The sequence below is a fragment of the Pygoscelis adeliae genome, unplaced genomic scaffold (assembly GCF_000699105.1).
Source record: "Pygoscelis adeliae isolate BGI_AS28 unplaced genomic scaffold, ASM69910v1 Scaffold400, whole genome shotgun sequence".
Classification (NCBI taxonomy): domain Eukaryota; kingdom Metazoa; phylum Chordata; class Aves; order Sphenisciformes; family Spheniscidae; genus Pygoscelis; species Pygoscelis adeliae.
Window position 1 is genome coordinate 135,412 of NW_008823876.1, and position 21,359 is coordinate 156,770.

Sequence of the window (21,359 nt, forward strand, 5' to 3'; positions counted from 1 at the left end):
ATCCACATATTGGGGTGTCCAGCCCATGGAGAGAGAAAGGTTGTGTGGGGGAACAGGGACAGCTTTGGAACTTTAACTTCCCTCTGTAAAAGGGAGAGGAGCAGGTTGTAGCCCCCCAGCATTCTCCTCCCCCACTACCAAACACCATGCCCTGGCTGAATGAACAGTCTGTCAATGGTGGGGAGCAACCCTGAGTGAGGAGCACAACAGGTGAAAGTGATAGGGGGCCTTTGGGCACCCTGGACCTATCCTCTTGTTGCTGTGACTGTGGCCATGTGTCTTGGCAGATGTGAGCCCTCAGGTGTGGCTGGTGGTGGGACAAGAGGGGCTGACAGCACCCAGGGGCTCAATGCATCTCTCCTGCCAGGCCTTTGACCTTTGGGTTTCACTTGTACAAACAGATGCCTAGTGTAGGGGTACCAAGTTTGTCTCCTACATCAACCACAGTTCTTCCACATCGCAATATGGGGCTGCTGTGGACAGGCAAGCCGCCACCTCTAGGAGAAGCTCCCAGAGCACATCTCTGGTCTTGTGCATCCTGCATCCTCAGGACCCTACCAACTGCTTCTGCATGTGGTGATTTAGCATGGCTTTCAGGAGTCAGGCAGGGACCAGCCAAAATCCTCCCTGGGTCTCTGCTCACCCTGGGACTACACGTCCAGTGAGGTCCTGCCTGCCCCCTACATCCAGCCCCTCCAGTTTCCACCCCAGGGCACTGATCTCGCCTACACAAGGGCCAGTGTGAAACACCACAGGAAAGAGGATGGAAAGAGAGCTAGACACTCCTGTGGATGCAAGAGGAGGAAGAGGAGGGGTACTGCTGGGGAAGAGGGAGCGGAGCAGGGGATGCCTCTCTTTCTGCTGAGCCAGGGCTGGAAGAGTCTAGCAGGGCCCAGGAGAGTCCCAGCTCTGACTCGTATTCCTGCAGGGCTGCAGGGTACACTTGGACCATGGTCCCACAAAGGGTACAGATGAGCCCCAAAGATGAGCCCAGCATGCTCAGCCCACCTCTACCCATGCAGAAGCTGGGACTGGTTTGTCCCCTGGGCTGGTGTTCCCAGTGCTGCTGGGGGTGTGTGATGGGGCCAGAAGGGTCACAGGCTCCATCTGCCTAACCCAGGTTTTGCCTCTCCCTTCTGGGAGTCAAGAGTTTGGCTCTGCTCCTCTCTGTGTCCCTTTGGGGTTTAGTTTCTCTTCTCCCTGCACCAAAACAGAAGGACATGATCCCATAGAGGATGGGTCCTTGGCTCCTGACCTTGTCCTGCACAGCACTGCTGGGACATGAGAGCCATGAGGGAAGAGGAGAGAGACTGGGACTGAGTAGGCTTAGGCTGCCCCTGCGCACCTTGGCCCACTGCTGCCCAACTCTAAATGCCACTACGTAAGATGAATCCTTGCATGGAAATCATCTTCCCTTTTCAGGTGGGATGGGATGTTGGTGCAGTGCATCAGAGATTTTTCTGAGCATGGAGTAAGGGGAAGACATTCCTAGACAAAGCCAATAACTGCCCCAAGGAGCTGTGCAGAGTCTCAGTCTGAGCAACCTTGGGATTTTCTAGGGGCAGGCCATTTCCTGGGGAGGTTTAAGAGCCCTGTGCTTCTTGTCCCTCTGGGGCTCATGTGCAACTGACAAACCAATTCCCCATTTGTCCATGCCCAGCCTGTCCTCTGCACTGTCTTGTGCACGGGGGTGTGGGTCCAGTCATAGCCAGTGAAGGGAGCAGGAGGACTGCGAAGGGCTGGGGACTCCATGCGCTCCTTCTGCCAAGCTTTTGGATTCATATTTAAAGATATGGCATGTTTACCAGCAGTTACCCAGATTCTCATGGTTCTCCTGCATCAACAGTCCTTTGGTTAGTACAAAGAAATATGGGTCTGTGGTGTCTGGGCACAGGGATAACTCCTGGAACTAAAGGCCAAAATTCTGGTTTTGTGCACCCTACAACCCCAGGATGGACTACTGCACCCATGAGCTTTCTCATAGACACTCAAATCTCACACCTGCCCTGTGTCTTTCCAGGTACCCTTTCCCCCATAAAGATGGTGGCATCTGGTCCCAAGGAGGGGAAGGTCTCCGGATCACTCCCACTCACCTGTACTGTAATGGGAACACCTCTGAATAGTCCTCAATATGACTGGAATTGTGTCCGTCAGGCCCCAGGAGGAGAGCTGCAATTTCTAGGCTGGATCTATCCTTTTGGGAATAACACAGGCTATGCCCCATCCTTCCAAGGCCGAGTCACCATCTCTGCAGATAAAGACAAGAACAAGGTCTCCCTGCAGCTGAATGCCCTTACAGCCTTAGACACAGCTACCTATTTCTGTGCCAGGCAGCACACAGTGACACCAATGGAGGGAGAGGCAGCACAAAAAGGGGGAGGACTGCTGGGGTGTGTCCTGATTTCAGCTGGGATAGAGTTAATTTTCTTCCTAGTAGCTGGTACAGTGCTGTGTTTTGGATTTAGTATGAAAATAATGTTGATAACACACTGATGTTTTAGTTGTTGCTAAGCAGTGCTTACACTAGTCAAGGACTTTTCATCTTCCCATGCTCTACCAGCTGAGAAGGCTGGAGGTGCACAAGAAGCTGGGAGGGGACACAGCCAGGACAGCTGACCCAAACTGGCCAACGGGATATTCCATACCATGTGACATCATGCTCAGTACATAAACTGGGGGAAAGCTGGCTGGGGGGGCCACTGCTTGGGGACTGACTGGGCCTTGGTTAGCGGGTGGTGAGCAATTGTACTGTGCATCACTTGCTTTGTATATTCTTTATTATTATTATTATTGTTGTTGTTGTTGTTGTTGTTGTTATTATATTATTTCAATTATTAAACTGTTTTTATCTCAGCCCACGCGTCTTCTCATTTTTACCCTTCTGATTCTCTCTGTGGTCACGCAGGTAAAACCATAGGGTGCCCCGTGGTGTGTACCCTTTATATCATGTTGGGCGCCAAAAAAGGACTGTTGTGGTTTAACCTCAGCTGACAACTGAGCACCACACAGCCACTCGCTCACCACTCGCTCACTCCCCCCCACACCAGTAGGATGGAGGAGAGAATCGGAAGGGTAAAAGTGAGAAAACTCATGGGTTGAGATAAAAACAGTTTAATAATTTAAATATAATAACAACAACAAACAATAATAATAATAATAATAACAGAATATACAAAGCAAGTGATGCACAATACAATTGCTCACCACCCGCCGACTGATGCCCAGCCAGTCCCCGAGCAGCGGCCCCCCCTGGCCAGCTTTCCCCAGTTTATGTACTGAGCATGACGTCACATGGTATGGAATGTCCCTTTGGCCAGTTGGGGTCAGCTGTCCTGGCTGTGCCCCCTCCCAGCTTCTTGTGCACCTCCAGCCTTCTCAGTCAGTAGAGCATGGGAAGATGAAAAGTCCTTGACTAGTCAAGCACTACCTAGCAACAACTAAAACATCAGTGTGTTATCAACATTATTTTCATACTAAATCCAAAACACAGCACTGTACCAGCTACTAGGAAGAAAATTAACTCTATCCCTGCCGAAACCAGGACAGGTGACAGGGCCCTTTCTCAAAATGACAGTTGCCTGTACTTACTCTGGGAAATATCAGTAAGGTTTGGGATTAATAGATGTTGGAACTCTCAATCTATCCATGGGCAACTGAATTTGCAGTAAAACTTGACATTTATAATGGAAGTTAGAAATAAAATTTCATGTGTGAATAAGTCCCATGGGCAGGTCAATCCCCAAAACTCTCACACAGCACAGACTTTTCACCTCCATTCACAGACTTCCCCACAAGCTACCATCACCGCCTCTTCCTCACAGCTACACTGGTGCTCCTTCAATCCCAGGAGAATGGGGGCAGAGAGACCACCTCAGGGCATCTCTCTGGGCAGGGATGCTGTGGAGCCAGTGTAGGGGCAGCAGGAAGGCATGTGGCTCCTTCTCTGTGCAGCGCAAATCTGCCCCAAGTTGCCTGTCCAACCCCCTCCTGTAAAGAAGGGGGTTGTACCCTTGGAGAGTATGTACCCTCACAGCTCTAGGCATGGGGGTGTGGATGGATGCTTTGTCACATGCTGGACCTGGGGTAGGGCCTGAGCAGTGCCAGTCTGCAGCAGCATGTGTAAAACCTCACTGCACAAGGGGAAAGGCTTTTGGGCTGATCGGGCTTTTTGGGTGAGAAGAGCCTGCAAGCAAGGGACCATCAGGAGAGAGGGAGGTGCCTCTGAGGGCACAGAGCTGGTGGAGGAGAAGAGGAAGGAAGCAGGCAAAGAAGGCAAATGGTATCTTGTGCTGCATTAGGTAAAGCGTTGTCAGCAGATTGAGGGAGGGGATCTTTCCCTTCTGCTCAGCATCAGTGAGACCACACCTGGAGAGCTATGTCCAGTTCTGGGCTCCCCAGTACAAGAGAGACATGGATGTACTGGAGAGTGTCCAGCGAAGGGACACAAAGATGATTAAAGGATTGCAGCATCTTTCCTGTGAGGAATGGCTGAGAGCTGGGACTGTTCATCCTGACGAAGAAAAGGCTCGGGGAGGATCTTGTCAATATATAAATACCTGAAGGGAGGGTGTAAAGAGGATAGAGCCAGGCTCTTTCCAATGGTGTCCAGTGACAGGACAAGAGGCAATGGGCATCTCCATACACACACATGTACACAGAATAGAGAGCCCCCTTACCTAGGAATACAGTTAGAAATGGATTTTAATAAGAAGGTAGGACAGACTGTGGAGATCACATGCAGGGCATGGCCAGACAAATGAACTGACCAGCCCCCAGTGCATACAACAGGTCCCTTTTATCCCTTTTTCCCTGATTCCCCACATTTCTCTTTCCTGAATCACCTTGATCCCTTCTTTTTTCCATCTTTTTCTGTTCCCTTAACATGTCTCTTGCATATTCTCACAATCCTCTTAGAGCACTTTATAATAAGGTGTATTCAATCCCCAAATCCTCTTCCTGTTATCCGATAATAAGTCACTAGCTTATCATCCCCTTTTTGTTTGCAAGTCATCCTGGTAAGAATTTCCCTGTTTCTTAACAAGGATGGAATAGAATAGAATAGAATAGAATAGAATAGAATAGAATAGAATAGAATAGAATAGAATAGAATAGGAGTAGTTCAGTTGGAAGGGACATACAACTGTCATCTAGTCCAACTGCCTGACCACTTCAGGGCTGACTGAAAGTTGAAGTGTATTATTAAGGGCATTGTCCAAATGCCTCTTAAACGCTGACAGGCATGGGGCATCAACCACCTCTTTAGGAAGCCTGTTCAGGGTTTGACCACCTTCTCAATAAAGAAATGATTCCTCATGTCAAGTCTGAACCTACCCTGGTGCAGCTTTGAACCATTCCCAGGTGTCCTGTCCCTGGATCCCAGGGAGAAGAGATCAGCACCTCCCTCTCCATGTCCCCTCCTCAGGAAGCTGTAGAGCGTGATGAGGTCGCCCCTCAGCCTCCTTCTCTCCAAACTAGACAAACCCAGAGTCCTCAGTGGCTCCTCAGAGGACATGCCTTCCAGCCCTTCACCAGCTTTGTTGCTCTCCTCTGAACACATTCGAGGACCTTCACATCCTTTTTTAATTGTGGGGCCCAGAACTGCACATCGCACTCAAGGAGAGGCTGCACCAACACTAGATACAGTGGGATAATCACCTCTTTTGACTGGCTGGTTATACTGTGTTTGATACACCCCAGGATGCAGTATCCTTTTGGCTGCCAGGGCACACTGCCAACTCACATTAAGCCTGCTGTCAACCAGCACCCCAAGATCCCTTTCTGCAGGGCTGCTCTCCAGACACTCTACTCCCAATTTATACTTGTGTCCAGTGTTATTCCATCCCAGGTGCAGAATCCAGATGATGAGCTAAATGTCCTCATTGGGTGGACTCAGGGAGCAGTAGATTCTCTGTGCCCTGTTTTCACTGTTTAGATTACTGTTCGGTTACTGGTTTCCTCTAATCTTCCCCCCTTTGCTCGGTGTCTGTGTTCACAGTGATTAGACATTAAATAGATGACCTAACACTGGTCATGTAGAGAGATTTATTAACTGTGCTGTTGGCACTGGCTCTGTCTTCTGCTTTCCAGGCTTTGGTGCCTAGCTCGGAGTGTAATGCAAGACTGTGCAAGTGATTGCTGGCATTTGGGAATATGTGTGTTGTGCAAGTATTTGCAGACCTTTCATTTTCAAAGTAAGACTGGAGCTACAGTGTCCTTGGCTTCATCACCTACCTGAACTACTGCCTGTGGGAAGGGATTGAATTCTTTATCTCCAACCTTCATGTCTGCCTTTGTCTTTCCAGGTACATTTTACCAGATACAGATGATGGTGTCTGCCCCCAAGGAGAAGTTCATCAGATCTCTCTCAGTCACACCAAATCTGGTTTGTCCGCACATAGTGATATCTGTGTTTGGCACTGGGTCTGTCAGGTTCCTGAGGCACACTCAGAACTGTAGGTGGATCTGTCCAAATAATTTTGTAAACTCTGCCCTGTCACCCAGGCCAAGTCACCATCTCTTCTGGCAAAGGAAGAACAAGATCTCCTTGTGGCTGCATGGTATAACAGCTTGCAGACACTTCTGTGCCACTCACACTGGGAGGATTGTATCAAATCAATAATGTTATACATTGGACTGGTCTGTTTCAGTTGGAAAAGTGAGCTGAAAGGGTGCATTTTAATAAGACACTGTATTCTTCTTTGGCCAGGATGACTGGAAGGAATTAAGGTACTAGTATGTGTTGGACCTCTGAAAGGGAAGAATAGAGCAAGATATTGAAGAAAAAAATTACACAGCAATAAACTATATACTTGAGTGTCTCACCCAGCTGTGCTCTGAAAACATGGCTGTGCCATGATCTGGTGTGAATCTATCCATTTATCTCCTGCACTGCATTGAGACTTAGCGATGTCACATCCTTCCCAAATGAAACTGCTGTCCCTGTAGAAAAATGTAGAACCCAGCCTTGTTTGTCACTGGCACCTGCTGATGCCACCTCCTAGACCATACTTCGCACATATTCAGTAAGTCCTGGGGTAGAAGAAAAAAGAGATTGCAAGGTTGAATTCAGTCTTTTCATTACTTTCTTGAAGCAGTCACAAATCAGAAGCTGGGAAGCTCTTACAGTAAAGGGGGGAAGAGAGAGACACAGTTTGAAAAGTGAGAATTTGTGACACAGATTGAAGCTGTTCTTGGAAATTCAGAGGCTGTGTAGTGAAACATATTGTGTGCCTCTCCAGCATGACCCAACTTCTCCTAATTTCTCTAGCTCTCCTGCCAGATCCTGCCAGATCCTCCATGCATCTGAGGATCCATGCCTCCTTGTGATCTTCTGTCATGTGTGTCTCTCTTAATTTCCATCGTATAAATGTGTATTTATTAAAGTTGTGTGTTTACAAAGAAACATAAATTATTAGCTTTTTACTTTCTGTTTGTCCCAGGTGTCCGTGAGTGCTTCAGTGTAGAAACATTTGTTCTCTGAAGAGTTCGGAGCTTTTCAGATGTTTTTAGGGCTTCTCTATTTTTTTTATTCTCCCTCCTCCGCATTCTCAGATGCCTATTCCCTGTCAACCTTGTAGCATTTGTCCATGAGTGGGGGAAAGTTTCAGAGTTTCTCACCCCGAAGAGTGCTGTTGTTACTTCCTAAGTACAACTCTCCCTTTGTAGACTGGAGACTTGAGACATAACTGATCAAGATGATTATGATGTTTATGCATTAACCAACATACCCATAAGAAACTAGTAATAGCTTAAATAGGCTAATAAACCAACTACTATTACTAGTAGTATTAATACACAAGCAACACTGAGCTAAAATTCTATTGTTCAATGTTAGTATTCACACACAAGTATATGACTATAAAGAAATTTTATAAATCACACACATAAGCACTACTAAATCTCAATTCTATTGCCTTTCTTCCTGCACATAGTATTAAGGTAAAAGTCTCTCTCTCCTTACAAGTTTATAATTTCTTATTTAAACTTCCCACACGAAGTCTTTTGACCACAGACCTCTTGGAGAGTCCAGCATTTTGTCGAATGTTGTTCCTTACAGGATCCTGGGGGGCTTGGGTCCACAGTTCACCACCATCTGTAGATATTCTACTGCCGCAAGATTTCCCCTGCCTGAGTTCTTTGTTCTCCACCCAACTTTATACCATATTCCCCATTTTTTTCTTTTCCTGAACATAGCTTTTAGCCACCTTTGCACCTCCTTTTTTTTCTTCCCACACTCTTCTCAAATAAACAACCTGCCATTAATTATCTTTTTGTCTCATTGGTCCCAATTCTATTACTTTCATACCTGAATTTGATATTTCTGACACTATTACCTAGCAATTTTGGACCAATATGGTATTACTGATACTGTTATGCAGATGAAGGCAGCTTTCCATCCCAAAACTCTCTTCTGAACCTTCAGCTTATGCCAGTTGCATTTCATTTATTATGTTATTCATTTTTTTGGACAGAATTATCTCACTTTAGCCCTGACTCCCCTACCTAATTCTAATTAAGCACTATCAGTTTCTTATCATGTGCACAGACAGCTTGCATACCAGAGCAATAATATAACCCATTTTGTGCTCACGGTATACCTTTGCCCTTGAACAGTTTTCATCACATGCCTGGTTCCTATCAGAGGCCTTAGATAGTTCTGAGGCCTGGAATCCCTGTGTGACCTCTTCCTCACAGCTGTCTACAGAAAGTCCATGGGCACTGGTACAAGAAAAATCTATGAAAAAATCTGGGGTGGAATTTTTTTAGGTGTGTGAAGGAATGCATCCCATCCTTCCAAAACTGGATCAGCATCTCCAGACATGTCTAAGAAACATTTCTCACTGGAGATGCGCTTCTTCACACTTGCAGTCACCTCTACCTGCCCCTGTGGTAGCAACACCAAGACAGAGATGCAAACAGGGTTAACACTAGAAAGAAAGGAAAGTTTCCCCATAACCAGGGCCTATTCTGGAAGAAAGGACAGGCCTACATTAGTTTTGCTGCTAAATTGCAGACATTAGGGAGAGAAGAAGAAAGAAATATATGCAGTAGATGTATCCTTGTGATGCACTGGGAGTACCTACCCAAAAGACGCATTTTGGCTGAGGACATAGATGATCCGTGGTCCCTTTTCTGCTTCCCTTTTTCACCCTATATTTCAATGGCTGAAACAACAGCATCAGTCCTGAACATCAGGCAGAGGTTTTGGGGACAGCTTTGTGATTTGGAAACACTGTGGGATGATGCCCTTGTTTCTGCATCTTTCCTTGCAAGAGAAAGCCAGACTCTTAGAATCACCAAAGTGTTCAATCACAGAGAGGTCCAGGTAGGAAAGGTCTCCAGGGCTCCACCTGGTCCAAATTTCTGGTAAAAGCAGGGCCTTAGATCACATTGCCCACAGTCTTGTCAAACAAAACCTTGAGTATTTCCAGCAAGGGGAAATTCTACCACCTCTCTGGGCAACATGTTCCGATGTTTAATTTTTCTCATGGTAAAGATGATTTTTTTATAGCCAGATCAAATTTTCCTTGAGGCAGCTTCTGCCAAGTGCCTCTTGTCCTGTCCCTGGGCATCCTTGTGAAGAACGTACATCCATCATTTCTGTAACTACCTTTTAGATGTTGAAAGTGATTAGGTCCCTTCAGCCTTCTCTTTTTCTAAGCTGAACAAAGCCAATTCCTTCAACCTTTCTTCATATGCCAAGCCCTCCAACCCTCTGTGCTGGTTTTGGCTGGGATAGAGTTAATTTTCTTCATAGTAGCTAGCATGGGGCTATGTTTTGGATTTGTGCCAAAAACAGTGTTGATAACACAGGGATGTTTTCATTATTGCTGAGCAGTGCTGACACAGAGTCAAGGCCTTTTCTGCTTCTCACCCCACCCCACCAGCAAGCAGGCTGGGGTTGCACAGGAAGTTGTGAGGGGACACAGCCGGGACAGCTGACCCCAACTGACCAAGGGATATTCCATACCATATGACGTCATGCTCAGCAATAAAACTAGGGGGAAGAAGAAGGAAGGGGGGATGTTTGGAGTGATGGCATTTGGCTTCCCAAGTCACTGTTACACGTGATGGAGCCCTGCTTTCCTGGAGATGGCTGAACACCTGCCTGCCCATGGGAAGCAGTGAATGGATTCCTTGGTTTGCTTTGCTTGCGTGCGCGGCTTTTGCTTTACCTATTAAACTGTCTTATCTCAACCCACAAGTTTTCTCACTTTCACCCTTCCAATTCTCTCCCCCATCCCACTGGGGGGAGTGAGTAAGCGTCTGTGTGGTGCTTAGTTGCCGGCTGGTGTTAAACCACGACATCTTTAATCTTGCTGGTGGCCATTTGCTGGACCCTCTCCAATTTCTCAATGTCTTTCTTGAATGAGTGGGACCAATGCTGGACACAGCACTCCAGGTGTGGCCAAACAAATGCTGTCTACAGTGGAATAATCATATCCTTTGATCTGCTGGGCAGGTTCTTGGTGATGCAGCCCAGAATATGGTTTGTTTTCCCTGCTGTCAGGGGAAACTGATGACCCATGTTCAGGAGCCCTGATCTTTTCATCAGAGTTACTCCTAGCCAGCCAGCCCCCAGCCTGTGCTACTGCTCGGGATTACCCTGTTGCAGGTGTAGGACTTCCCTCTCTACCTCATATGCTAGCCTTCTGTTACCAGGTGTCCTTTTCCAGCCTCAGACAACACCCCTTGGGATGGAGAAAGTCACCAGATCTTCTTCTTTTGTCTGTATTTCTCACGGGTATCCTATCTCCAGAAATAACCACAAATGGCACCAGAACTCTCAGGCTTCAGAGGAGCAAACAGGAAAGGCAGACAATCTTCTGATATAATAGGGGTATTACTTTCCATCCTTTAGTAACCACAAGTCTGCACACTGGTGCCTGCTGAAACCTTGGAGTATGCGCATGTACCTGTCTTGGCCTACTTGGCTGTCAGTACTAGAATAATTAGACTGATGTCAGAGGTCCACAGTTTGACCTTCAGTGTGTTGCTATGTCCTTGTTAAGTATGTAACTTTTGTTAAACAAAAGCACAATTAGGCAGATGTTATGAAAAACCACATAACCAGCAGAAAAAGCAGAACGAAACTTATGCAAGAATATTTGCCTGGTGACTTGCTACACCCATCAATGAGTAATAACAGCTCAGAATGATCCACCAAGTAAAGATCAAACAATCTGGATGATGCTCTCCACCTCACAAAACTCAGCCATCTGAGCCTGAAGTGGTGGTGGGAAGACTCTACCTTCCATGACATCTGACTGTGGAGGTCCTGCAGGGACACCCTGGACCAAGCTCATGTGGTCAGAATCACTGTACTTAACAGCCTGTTTCTCTTGACCACTGCCACTGAAAACCATTGCTCCTATCAGCAAGGAAAGTGAAAGTAGAGATAACAAGTTTTCTATAACTTTCAGTGTTCTTTGCGCTGTTAATTATTCTTTCACAGAGGCAATAAAATCCAAACTCCTTCATGTATTGCATTGTAATTAATGTGAGTTTAACCCATCGTGACCGAAACCATGACAATACCTGCCTCTGTATTTGCAGAAGAGCAACCAGTTACACACTGTAATTAGAACATTAAAAAACCATGCTGAACAGTGCAGTTAAGTCCTAAAAGACCTTCTTTTTTAACTCATTCTGCACGACTTTTAATTCACTTGCAACTTTTGCTCTAAGTATTGGCATTAAAACTTAAAGCAAACACAGGAACAGCAACACAGGCTTCCATAAGATCAGCAAAGTATAGCTTTACATCGTTAACTTGCATGATAAAAAGGTCATCTCTACACACAAAGGAACACAGAGGTACAATGGCAGGTAGGGGAACCCAAATAATACCCTGACCCAGCTTCTCCCAGGCCATCACAGGTGATTGGCTCATGAAGGGCTTATCTCCACAAACATGAAGAAACAGAAGAGGCGCAATGGCAAGTAGGTAGGTGATCTCCAATAACATATTCAGAAAAGAAGGGACCCCTTCATCTCCTCCCAGGGCTGTCCCAAGAGAGCCATCAGCCCCATGATCCAGGTGTGAAACTCATCAGTATGAGTCAACAGGAGATGCTCTCTGGAGCATCTTTCAGACTGAGGGGAGTATTACTGCCTTGGGAGTACGGGGCACATTATGGGATGCTGGGAACATCTTAGAATGTTTACTGGAATAAACAAAGTCAGGGTAAGGGAGGGATCGAGGTGGTTTGGGGAGGAACACACATAGGAAAGCAGAGGGAAAAAGGGATAAAAGGAGCTGGTCACATGTAAATAGATGGATATTCAGTAAGCTTGTCTGACAGTGTCCTACACCTGATCAGTGCAGCTTCTCTTGTCTTCTCATTAAACTCCAATGTAAACTGGAATCTGGGGAGAGGCTGAGTAATAGTTTTCCTTGCTTTTGCAATTCAATGTGAACAAGTGTTTCTGACAATGTGTGTTTGCAACCCCAACAGTCTATGCATCCCATATAAGAGAGTTTATGGAAGGAGTAAGATAGAAAAATCGATTCCTTGGTATCTTACCAACTGTTCAGTTCAGCCTCTCTCATTTCCAGATACCCTTTCTCATGTGCAAAGAAATATACGGGATGGAAAAGATCTCAGAGTCAGTCACCTGCAACATCCCTGGCATACCCTCACTGACAGCAGCTGAGATTGGGGCTGGATCCAACATACTGCTGAGAAATACCTAAAACCTGGCTTTACTATATCCTTTCTTTAGAGTCCAATGTAGCACTTCATCCTTTCAAAGCCAAGTCATCAGCTCTGCAGACCTTTCTTCTGGGAAGAGCAGGGCAAAAAAAGGGTGAGGAGCTTGAAACGTTATTAAAGTTTTTGATAGTTGTGTACAGAACCAGTTTCTACCCAGTCTTCTCAAGGGAAGTTTGGCTTTCTGTGAAATCGCTGAAGGGTAGCTTCATGTTCTTTAGGGAATCCCACAAGTAGCATAGACAGCCACAGTAAGTCAGCCCCCATTCCTTATCGCTGCATATACCACTCAGGCAGTGAGACCATATTGGAAGCTGAATTGGAGAACATTTTTTGTTTTGCAAAATGACTAAAAATGCCGTATCTATATTGTTATAGATAATGTCTCCATGTGACTATGTATGTCTGTTTATTCTGGGGGATCAGCATACATTTCTATGTTTGGAAGGCCTTTTGCATGTGGGCTTTGGGGTCTGCCCACACAAAAACATAATACACACCCACTTCTTCAAGGCATATGTCATCTTCAGTTCAGATGATGTTGACTGTTCTTACAAATGAAAACTGGACAAATCCAATTATTGTTGTGGTATGATGGATGTGCTAGGCTAAGGGTAGACTGCTACAGAAATATGAGTGTGTGTTAAAGTAAGAGTAGAGACTGCCTGGGAACCAAGAATTATACTAGGTTTTTTTCCTGGAAAGAGGCAGCTGAGCTTTTCTAGTGTGGGCTCGTGGTAATCAAGCAACCATGCACAAAGAAGCCATCTACTATGTCTCCTCCAAGACCACCCTTTTCCTGCTGGGATGCCATCCTGGAGGCAAAATTCCTTCATCTCCTTCTCACTTTCCTGTCCTTATTTCCCTTCCTCTCCCCTCTTCTTCCCTAAATCAGGACTGAGTTTCAGGATTCAATGTTTCCTGCAGTTTCCTTTCAGCATTAACTAAAGTTATAAAATAAATTTGTAAAACTCAAATGAAAATCAAGCTAGCTACTTTAGCAAGAGATATTCCCCAGACACTCACACAAAATGAAAAGCAGGCATAAATAAACAATCTAAAACATAGCTAGCCAGGTGATTAAATAGTAAGGCAAACAAGATTAGAGAAGGTAAGAAAACCATGATGAAAAGGGCTTATGTCGGAAAAAAAATAATCACAAAAAAAAGGAAAAAACAGAACAGTGGCAGTAACCAATAGAAAAATCAAGTACCATAAGACCCCAGAAGTGGGGCATCCTTGCTTCAGTGACCATGGGATGGTGGAGTTCAGGCTTCTGAGAGGAGGGAACAAAGCAAATAGCAGGATCACAACACTGGACTGCTTTGGCTTGTTCAGGGTCCTTCCTGGAAGAATTCCATGTGTCACAGACAAAACAGTCTTATCTTAAGGAATTTCCCTTCCTTTCATTTATTGCCTAGTAACATAAGTTTTTAATTCTGATTTAGATACTGAGAAACAAAGAAGACACAGACTACTAAGCAAACACTTAGGGAAACACCCTTCCCCAGGTTCAAATTGAGTCCAACACATCTCCTCCCCCCTTGTCATCTCAGTGTCCCGTTTCCACCACACAATATATTCAGTCCTTCCCAATTCCTTTGGTGAGGCAAGGGGAATCTCAGGAGGTTGAGATGATGTTCCTCATAGTTTCTTTCTGCTGTGCCTCGCTTCTTGTTCATTTTCTCTCTGCTCCTTGCTTCTTACCTCTTCTGCTCTGGCATGGGTCTTCTGCACAGGCCACAGTCCCTTCAGGGTTTTTACCTGCTCTTGCATGGGAAAGTGACTCCTCCACAGGCCACTCTCCTTTTGCAAGGGTTCCTGCTCCAGCATGTGTTCCTCCATGGGATGCACTCACTTCAAGGGTTGTACTTGCTCTGGCATGAACTGCCTCTTTCCAACAGAGCAGCTCCAGTCATCTCCCCAATGATGTCCCCTTCCATGTGTCTTTTTTTTGTGTCTCTACTCATGTCTTTCCTTTCCTGTCTTTTGTGTGTCTTCATATGTGTATTCACATGTCTCCTCCCACGCCTCCTCTCAGGTCTCTGTCGCAGGTGAATTATTAAGAGAAATCATCATTGTGGGGTGAACTGAAAGGATTTTATTATTGATTATACAATGATCAAATGGTAACTAAATGATGACTGGATGAAAATTAAATGGTAATCAAATGGTGATTAGGCAATAATTGAATGGTAATTAAACAGTGATTTGACAATGATAATTTAAACAATATTTTAGGCAGTGATTAGATGGTGGTCAAACACTCTACTACTTACTACATTTCTAAGAATTAAACTATAGCTGGATATATAAACGTTGCTAGCATACAATATACTTTTAGGCCTAATGTAAAATGTTGCTTACCTCGTTATATATATCAGATGCCGGGTAAGGGTCTCTCAACCTCAAGGAGTAACCTTGAGAGACATCCCTGCTCAAGACAGAGATCATTGCCATGCAACCTGCTGCCGTACAGGAGAGCTCAATGGGCTTGGGGGGCTACAGATCTTTATAGCATAAAGTGATTGACTTGTAGTCAAACTCCCCCCCTTTGGTGTATGTGCAGGAGTGCAGCTGTAGCTGTTATGGGTTTGTCTAGTCCCAGCTCAGGCTGGTACTGGTAAGACATGGCTTAGATTCCTTAGTTCCCGAGAAGATATGGCCTAGCACAGTTCTCATGGTTTGCACAGCAGGGCTGATTTCAGTCAGGTCTACTCGTCGGTGATGCCTGAACTAAAGTACCATTCACTCAGTCAGAATGGGTGCATCGTCACAGTATCCTTTTTGTTTTCTTTACCTCTAGCAGCTAGCAAACTCCCTTAAATATATTTGAGCAGAGATGCCATATGCTGCTCTGATTGGCTGAGGTTTTGACACCTGGTGGGTTGGTTTTATCTGTTTCAGCGCCAGCTGGAACCAGCCGTGACAGGCATAGAGCAGTACATGGCCTCCTTCCACAAAGACACCCCTGCAACACCTTGCTAGTGAAACCCTGAAATTTATGCCAAATAAACCATGAAAGACTGTCCTGAACAGAAGAGAGGTCCAGGAGAACTGGTTGATTTTCAAGAATCATCTCCTCCAAGCTCAAGAAACCCGTGTACAGGGTTCATCCCCATGTACAGGAGGCCAAGCAGAGGTGGCAGAAGGACTACGTGAATGAACAAGGAGCTCCTGACAAAACTCAGACATAAAAAGGAAACATACAAGTACTGGAAGCAGGGTTGGGTGACCTGAGAAGAACATAGAGACTATCAAAGCACGCAGGCGTGGGGATAGGAAAGCCAAAGCTCACCTAGAGATGAATCTGGCACGGGATGGGAAAGGCAACAAGGAAAGCTTCTACAGGTTTGTCAGCACCAAAAGGAAGACATTGGGAAATGGTTCTGCTGCTAAATGGGAATGGGATTTGGTGACAATGGGCACAGAAAATGCTGAAGTACTCAATGTCACCTTTGTTGCATTTTTTTATTAGTAAGATTTACCTTCAGGAATTCCAGGCCCCTGAGGTCAGTGGGAAAGTCCAGACCAAGGAAGACCAAGGTCCTCCTCAGCTAATGAGGATCAGGTTGTAAGAACATTTAAACAAACTGGACACACACAAGTCTTTCTGACCTGACAGGATGCACCCACAAGTGCTGAGGGAGCTGAGCAATGTCATGTGAGGTCACTCTTCATTATCTTTGCAAGTTGATGGGGATCCAGGCATGTTCATGAGAACTGGAAAAAGTAAATGTCACTTTTATCTCCAAGAAAGGCAAGAAGGAGGGTATGGGGAATGACAGGCTGGTCAGCCTCACCTCAGTTCCTGAGAAGATGATGGAAAAAAGAATCCAGGGAAACATTTCAGGAGTATGAAGGACAAGATGATTGGGAGTAGTCAGCATGGATATAAGAAGGAAAAATTGTGTTTAACCAATATGATAGCCTTCTGCAATGAGATGACTGGCTTGGTGGAGGAGGGGAAAGCAGTGGATGTTTTTTATCTTGATCTTAGGAATGCTTTCAGTGCTGTCTCCCATAATATTCTCATAGACAAACTGATTACGTAGGGGCTAGATGAATGGACAATGAGTCGGACTGAAAACTGGCTGAACTGCTGGTCTCAAAGAGTTGCGGTCAGCAGCATAAAGTCCAGCTGGAGGCCATCGCTACCTCAGGGATCAAGAATGGGTCTGATGCGGTTTCACATCTTCATGAATAAGTTTGATGATGGGACAGAGGGCACCCTCAGTGAGCCTGCAGATGATACAAAACTGGGAGGAGTTGTGCTACCATTCAGAATAATCTCAACAGGATGGAAAACTAGGCAGACAGGAATCTCATGAAGTTCAGGAAGGGAAATACAAAGTCCTGCACATAGAGAGGAATAAGCCCAAGCACTAATACATGCTGGGGAGCAACCTATTGGAAAGCAACTTGGCAGAAGGACCTTGAGGTCCTGATGGACAACAAGGTGAACATGAGCCAGCAAAGTGCCCTTGTAGCAAAGAAGGCCAAAAGCTTCCCGGACTGCATTAGAAGGAGTGTTTCCAGCAGGCTGAGGGAGGTGATTTTTTCCCCTCTGCTCAACACTGGTGAGGCCACACTGGAGTGCTGTGTCCAGTTCTAGGCTCCCCAGTACAAGAGAGACAGGGACATACTGGAGAGAGTCCAGGGAAGGGCCACCAAGATGATGAAGGAATTGGAGCATCTGTCATAGGAGGAGAGGCTGAGAGAAGCGGACTATTCAGCTTGGAGGAAAGGTGGCTCAGGGGGATCTTATCTGTACAAATACCTAATGGAGGGGAGTAAAGAGGATTAAGCCAGACTCTTCTGAGTGGTACCCAGGGACAGGACAAGAGGAAATGGGCACAAACTGAAATACAGGAAATTCCAGTTAAACATAAAAAAAAGTTTTTCACTGTGAGAGTGACTGAGCACTGGAAAGGCTGCCCAAAGAGGCTGTGGAGTCTCCATATTCAAAACTCAACTAGACATGGTCCTTAGGGACTGGCTTTAGCTGACCCTGCTTCGACCAGGGGTTTGGGACTTGAAAATCTTCTAATATCCCTTCCATCCTCACCCATTCTGTGATTCTGTGTTCCTGGGATAAAAATCACCACACCTCTCCCCCCCCCCCCCCCCCTTAGCCTATACAACCCCAAAAAATTTTAGCAGATCCACACAGAAAAAGAGGCAATGTTACCAAGCAAAATTAACCTCTGAAGAATTTGTGCATCACAGACTCATTTTCCTAGAGCATGAAAATATTAGAGATATAAATAATTTTATGTCCAGAATAGTCCTAATACATAAGAAAAAAAATTAAACTGACAGTTAATGTGTTTGGGACAGCTGGTTCTTGACATTCTTAAGAAAATATTCTACCTTAAAACTCTAAAAGTTTGTTAAAAATATATCTGGAATCAAGTAATTTGAGTTAAAAGGGCTCTTACATTCCAAATGGATCCATATTCACTGTCACCAAGTATGGGCAATGTTTCAGTAAGAAAGTTGTATTATTACCTTAATCTACCAAAAAAGTGATGCTGGCAATGCTATTTTTAATTTATGGCAATTGCTGTGTGGTTTGTTATCCAGCAATAAAAGAGTAAAGGAAGACAAAATGCAGCATTCAAAAGACATCAAAGAAGGGGTGTCACCTGACACTGAAATGAAAACACAAATGTTTTTGTATGACTATTCATCACTGTGTGGAGTAGGTACCACAGTGGTTGAAGGGGACTGAACAACCCAACACAAACTGACTTCCTGAAAAGCCTGACAGTGCAACATACTCCTCTTCCTCACAACGTCATCTTACCACAGACAACTGCATCCTGAAGAACACATCTGATGCTGATTGTGATTCAAGCTATAGGACAATCACTATATGCCATGCCAGTTTTTCTTGCACTCAAATATGGATGTTGGGTTCAAGACCATTTGATTTTGAACATGTAATTATCAACACCAGTTCAGCAGATAGGTTTTTACCAGCCACAGTTTAGAAGTTTCCATCTAAGTTACTCATTGTGTCCACTTTGCATCCATTACAGAGAAACAAGTTGTTCTAAGAAATCTGGCACTTCCCAAAGTATTTTAGACAGACAAAATAGCTCAGTCAATTGCACATGGGGCATGACTCTCTCTCCACATCATTCAGATGACTACCTCAGATGCAGCCCCTGGAAGCTAAGTGAGAAGACTCTAATGACATGTGGCTGGAAGACATCTCCAGCTTTCCCTGACCAGCCACACAGATCATGACCCTACACTCTACTACTGAGCATCATCGTCGAAATGGGCCTCTCTATCTTCATCTCAACTCACAGCAAACAATGCCCCTCTATCTACCACCTCAATCTGGTACTACAATTCTCCCCACCTTCACCCCTTTTCCACATCTGTTTCTTCTTCAGCTAAATGATTTAAGAGATCATGCATTAATTCCCTCTTGAACTGCATGATTAGTATTTTTCTCCACGGCCCAGATCATGATCTCCTTGTCTTTCCCCATAATATCTGCAGTTTCTTCCCATTCATCTTCTCCTCAAGGACGACTTCAAGGAACATTTTCTGAGTTTCTGTCAATACCAGCTTACCTCACTCTCATAGGAAATCTAAGTTAATGCATTCATCCTTGAACACCTTCATGAGCTATAGATTGCTGTGGGAGATGGGGGCTGCAGAGTCTCCATTGCTGCTAAACTCTAAGGAGGCCTTAGAGCTTGTCTGGAATCACCCAGGCAACTAATAGCTTCAGGAAAGAGAGCGGGGCCCATCCACTCTTGGGCTGTTTCCAGCCGTGGCCTCTTTATGCCATGATCAGCAGCTAGATATCCCCCTCCCACCCCTTTTTTGTGTATGTTTGTTAGCTCTCACTGCCAACTTTCAATACCACTTTGGTAGATGATCATACTAACAGTTTTACACCCTTTCCTTTTGCTGTCCCTTTCACTTGGGTAGATCAGTCCTATACTAGCTCACAATTACCTTATTGTCTTCCTGCACATGTCATTTTTTTTCTTTTTTTCAGGATGTTAATAAATTTCCCATCCTTCCTGCCCTCTTCCAGCTTGACAGCAGCTAGAGAGCAGTATTAAATCATATTTCCTTGGCACACCACCTGCTCCCGTCTGTACCCAGGTCTTCTTTTTTCCCTATAAAGCTGTTAACGTGAGATTAGCTTAGTTACTACCTCAGGGTAAGGAAACCATGCCGTGTCCACTTTCAAGGATTGTTCTGTTTAAACACTGTCCATGGGGGAGAAAGCACTCATACACTTACCCTAGTGCAAATACCAAGTGATTAATGTTTCAATTAAAGGTAATTTGCTTGTATGATGTGGCTGTGTTTACATCCTTGCATTGCAAGGTTATCTTTTGTAGCATCTTCAGTAACAGTCAGACAATATCTAGCCACCACAGCTCTGCTTCCTTAGTAATCACTGAAGTGGCAGCTGCTTTGCTGTCCAGCCTATACATGAGGAATGTAGTCAAACAAAATTTATCTTTGTCTGCATATTATGCTTCACACAAGTTTGAAGAGGGCTTTAAACTAGAGATGCCGGAGAAGGGGAACGTCAATCCATCCCACTCCGACCAGTTTGATGGCAGAGCCAGCAATAGATGCCCAGAGCCTGGAGAAGGAACACAGGTCAGCAGGAGAGCGCCTGAAAAGCAGCAAAGAGGAACTCCATCCAGTAAGACAGCTTCATCGGGGGCCCAACTTCAATGCCTCTATGCAAACACACGTAGTGTGGGGAATAAACAAGAGGAGTTAGAGACGTGCACACGCCTGCAGGGTTACGACCTTATTGGCATCATGGAGACGTGGTGGATGGCTCCTATGATTGGAGTGTTGGGATGGAAGGATACAGGCTCTTTAGGAAGGACAGGCAGGGGAGACGAGGAGGGTTATTGACTCTATGTCAATAACCAGCTGGAGTGCATGGAGCTCTGCCTGGGGATGGATGAGAAGCCAACCAAGAGCTTATGGGTCAGAATTAAAGGGAAGGCAGGGACAGGTGACATTATGGTGGGGGTCTGCTACAGGCCACCTGACCAGGAAGACCAAGCAGATGAAACCCTCTGTAGACAGTTAGGAGCAGCCTCACACTCACAAGCCCTGGTCCTCACAGGGGACTTCAACCACCCTGATATCTGTTGGAGGGACAACACGTCAGGGCATAAACAATCCGGGAAGTTCCTGGAATGCGTCGATGATAACTTCCTTCTCCAAGTGGTAGAGGAGCCAACGAGCAGAGGTGCTATGCTGGACCTTGTTCTCACCAACAAGGAGGGGCTGGTGGGGAATGTGAAGCTCAAAGGCAACCTGGGCTGCAGTGACCACAAAATGGTGGCGTTCAAGATCCTTAGGGCACCAAGGAGGGTGCACAGCAAGTTCACTACCCTGGACTTCAGGAGACAAGGCTTTGGCCTCTTCAGGGATCTGCTTGGTAGAGCACCATGGGACAAAGCCCTGGAGGGAAGAGGGGCCCAAGAAAGCTGGGTAATATTCAAAGATCACCTCCTCCAAGCTCAGGAGCTATGCATCCCAACAAGGAGGAAGTCAGGCAAAAACACCAGGAGGCCTGCACGGATGAACAAGGAGCTCCCGGACAAACTCCAACACAAAAAGGAAGCCTACAGAGGGTGG

At 45.6% G+C, this 21,359-nt stretch overlaps 1 protein-coding gene across 1 annotated transcript in view; it reads left to right on the forward strand.

Moving 5' to 3' along the window:
* Positions 1 to 21,359, forward strand: part of LOC103925773 (Ig heavy chain Mem5-like) — a 30,430-nt gene that overhangs the window by 623 nt on the left and 8,448 nt on the right. The window contains 1 exon segment of the mRNA XM_009334544.1: positions 2,021 to 2,390. Coding sequence (XP_009332819.1) covers positions 2,021 to 2,390 — 370 coding nt within the window.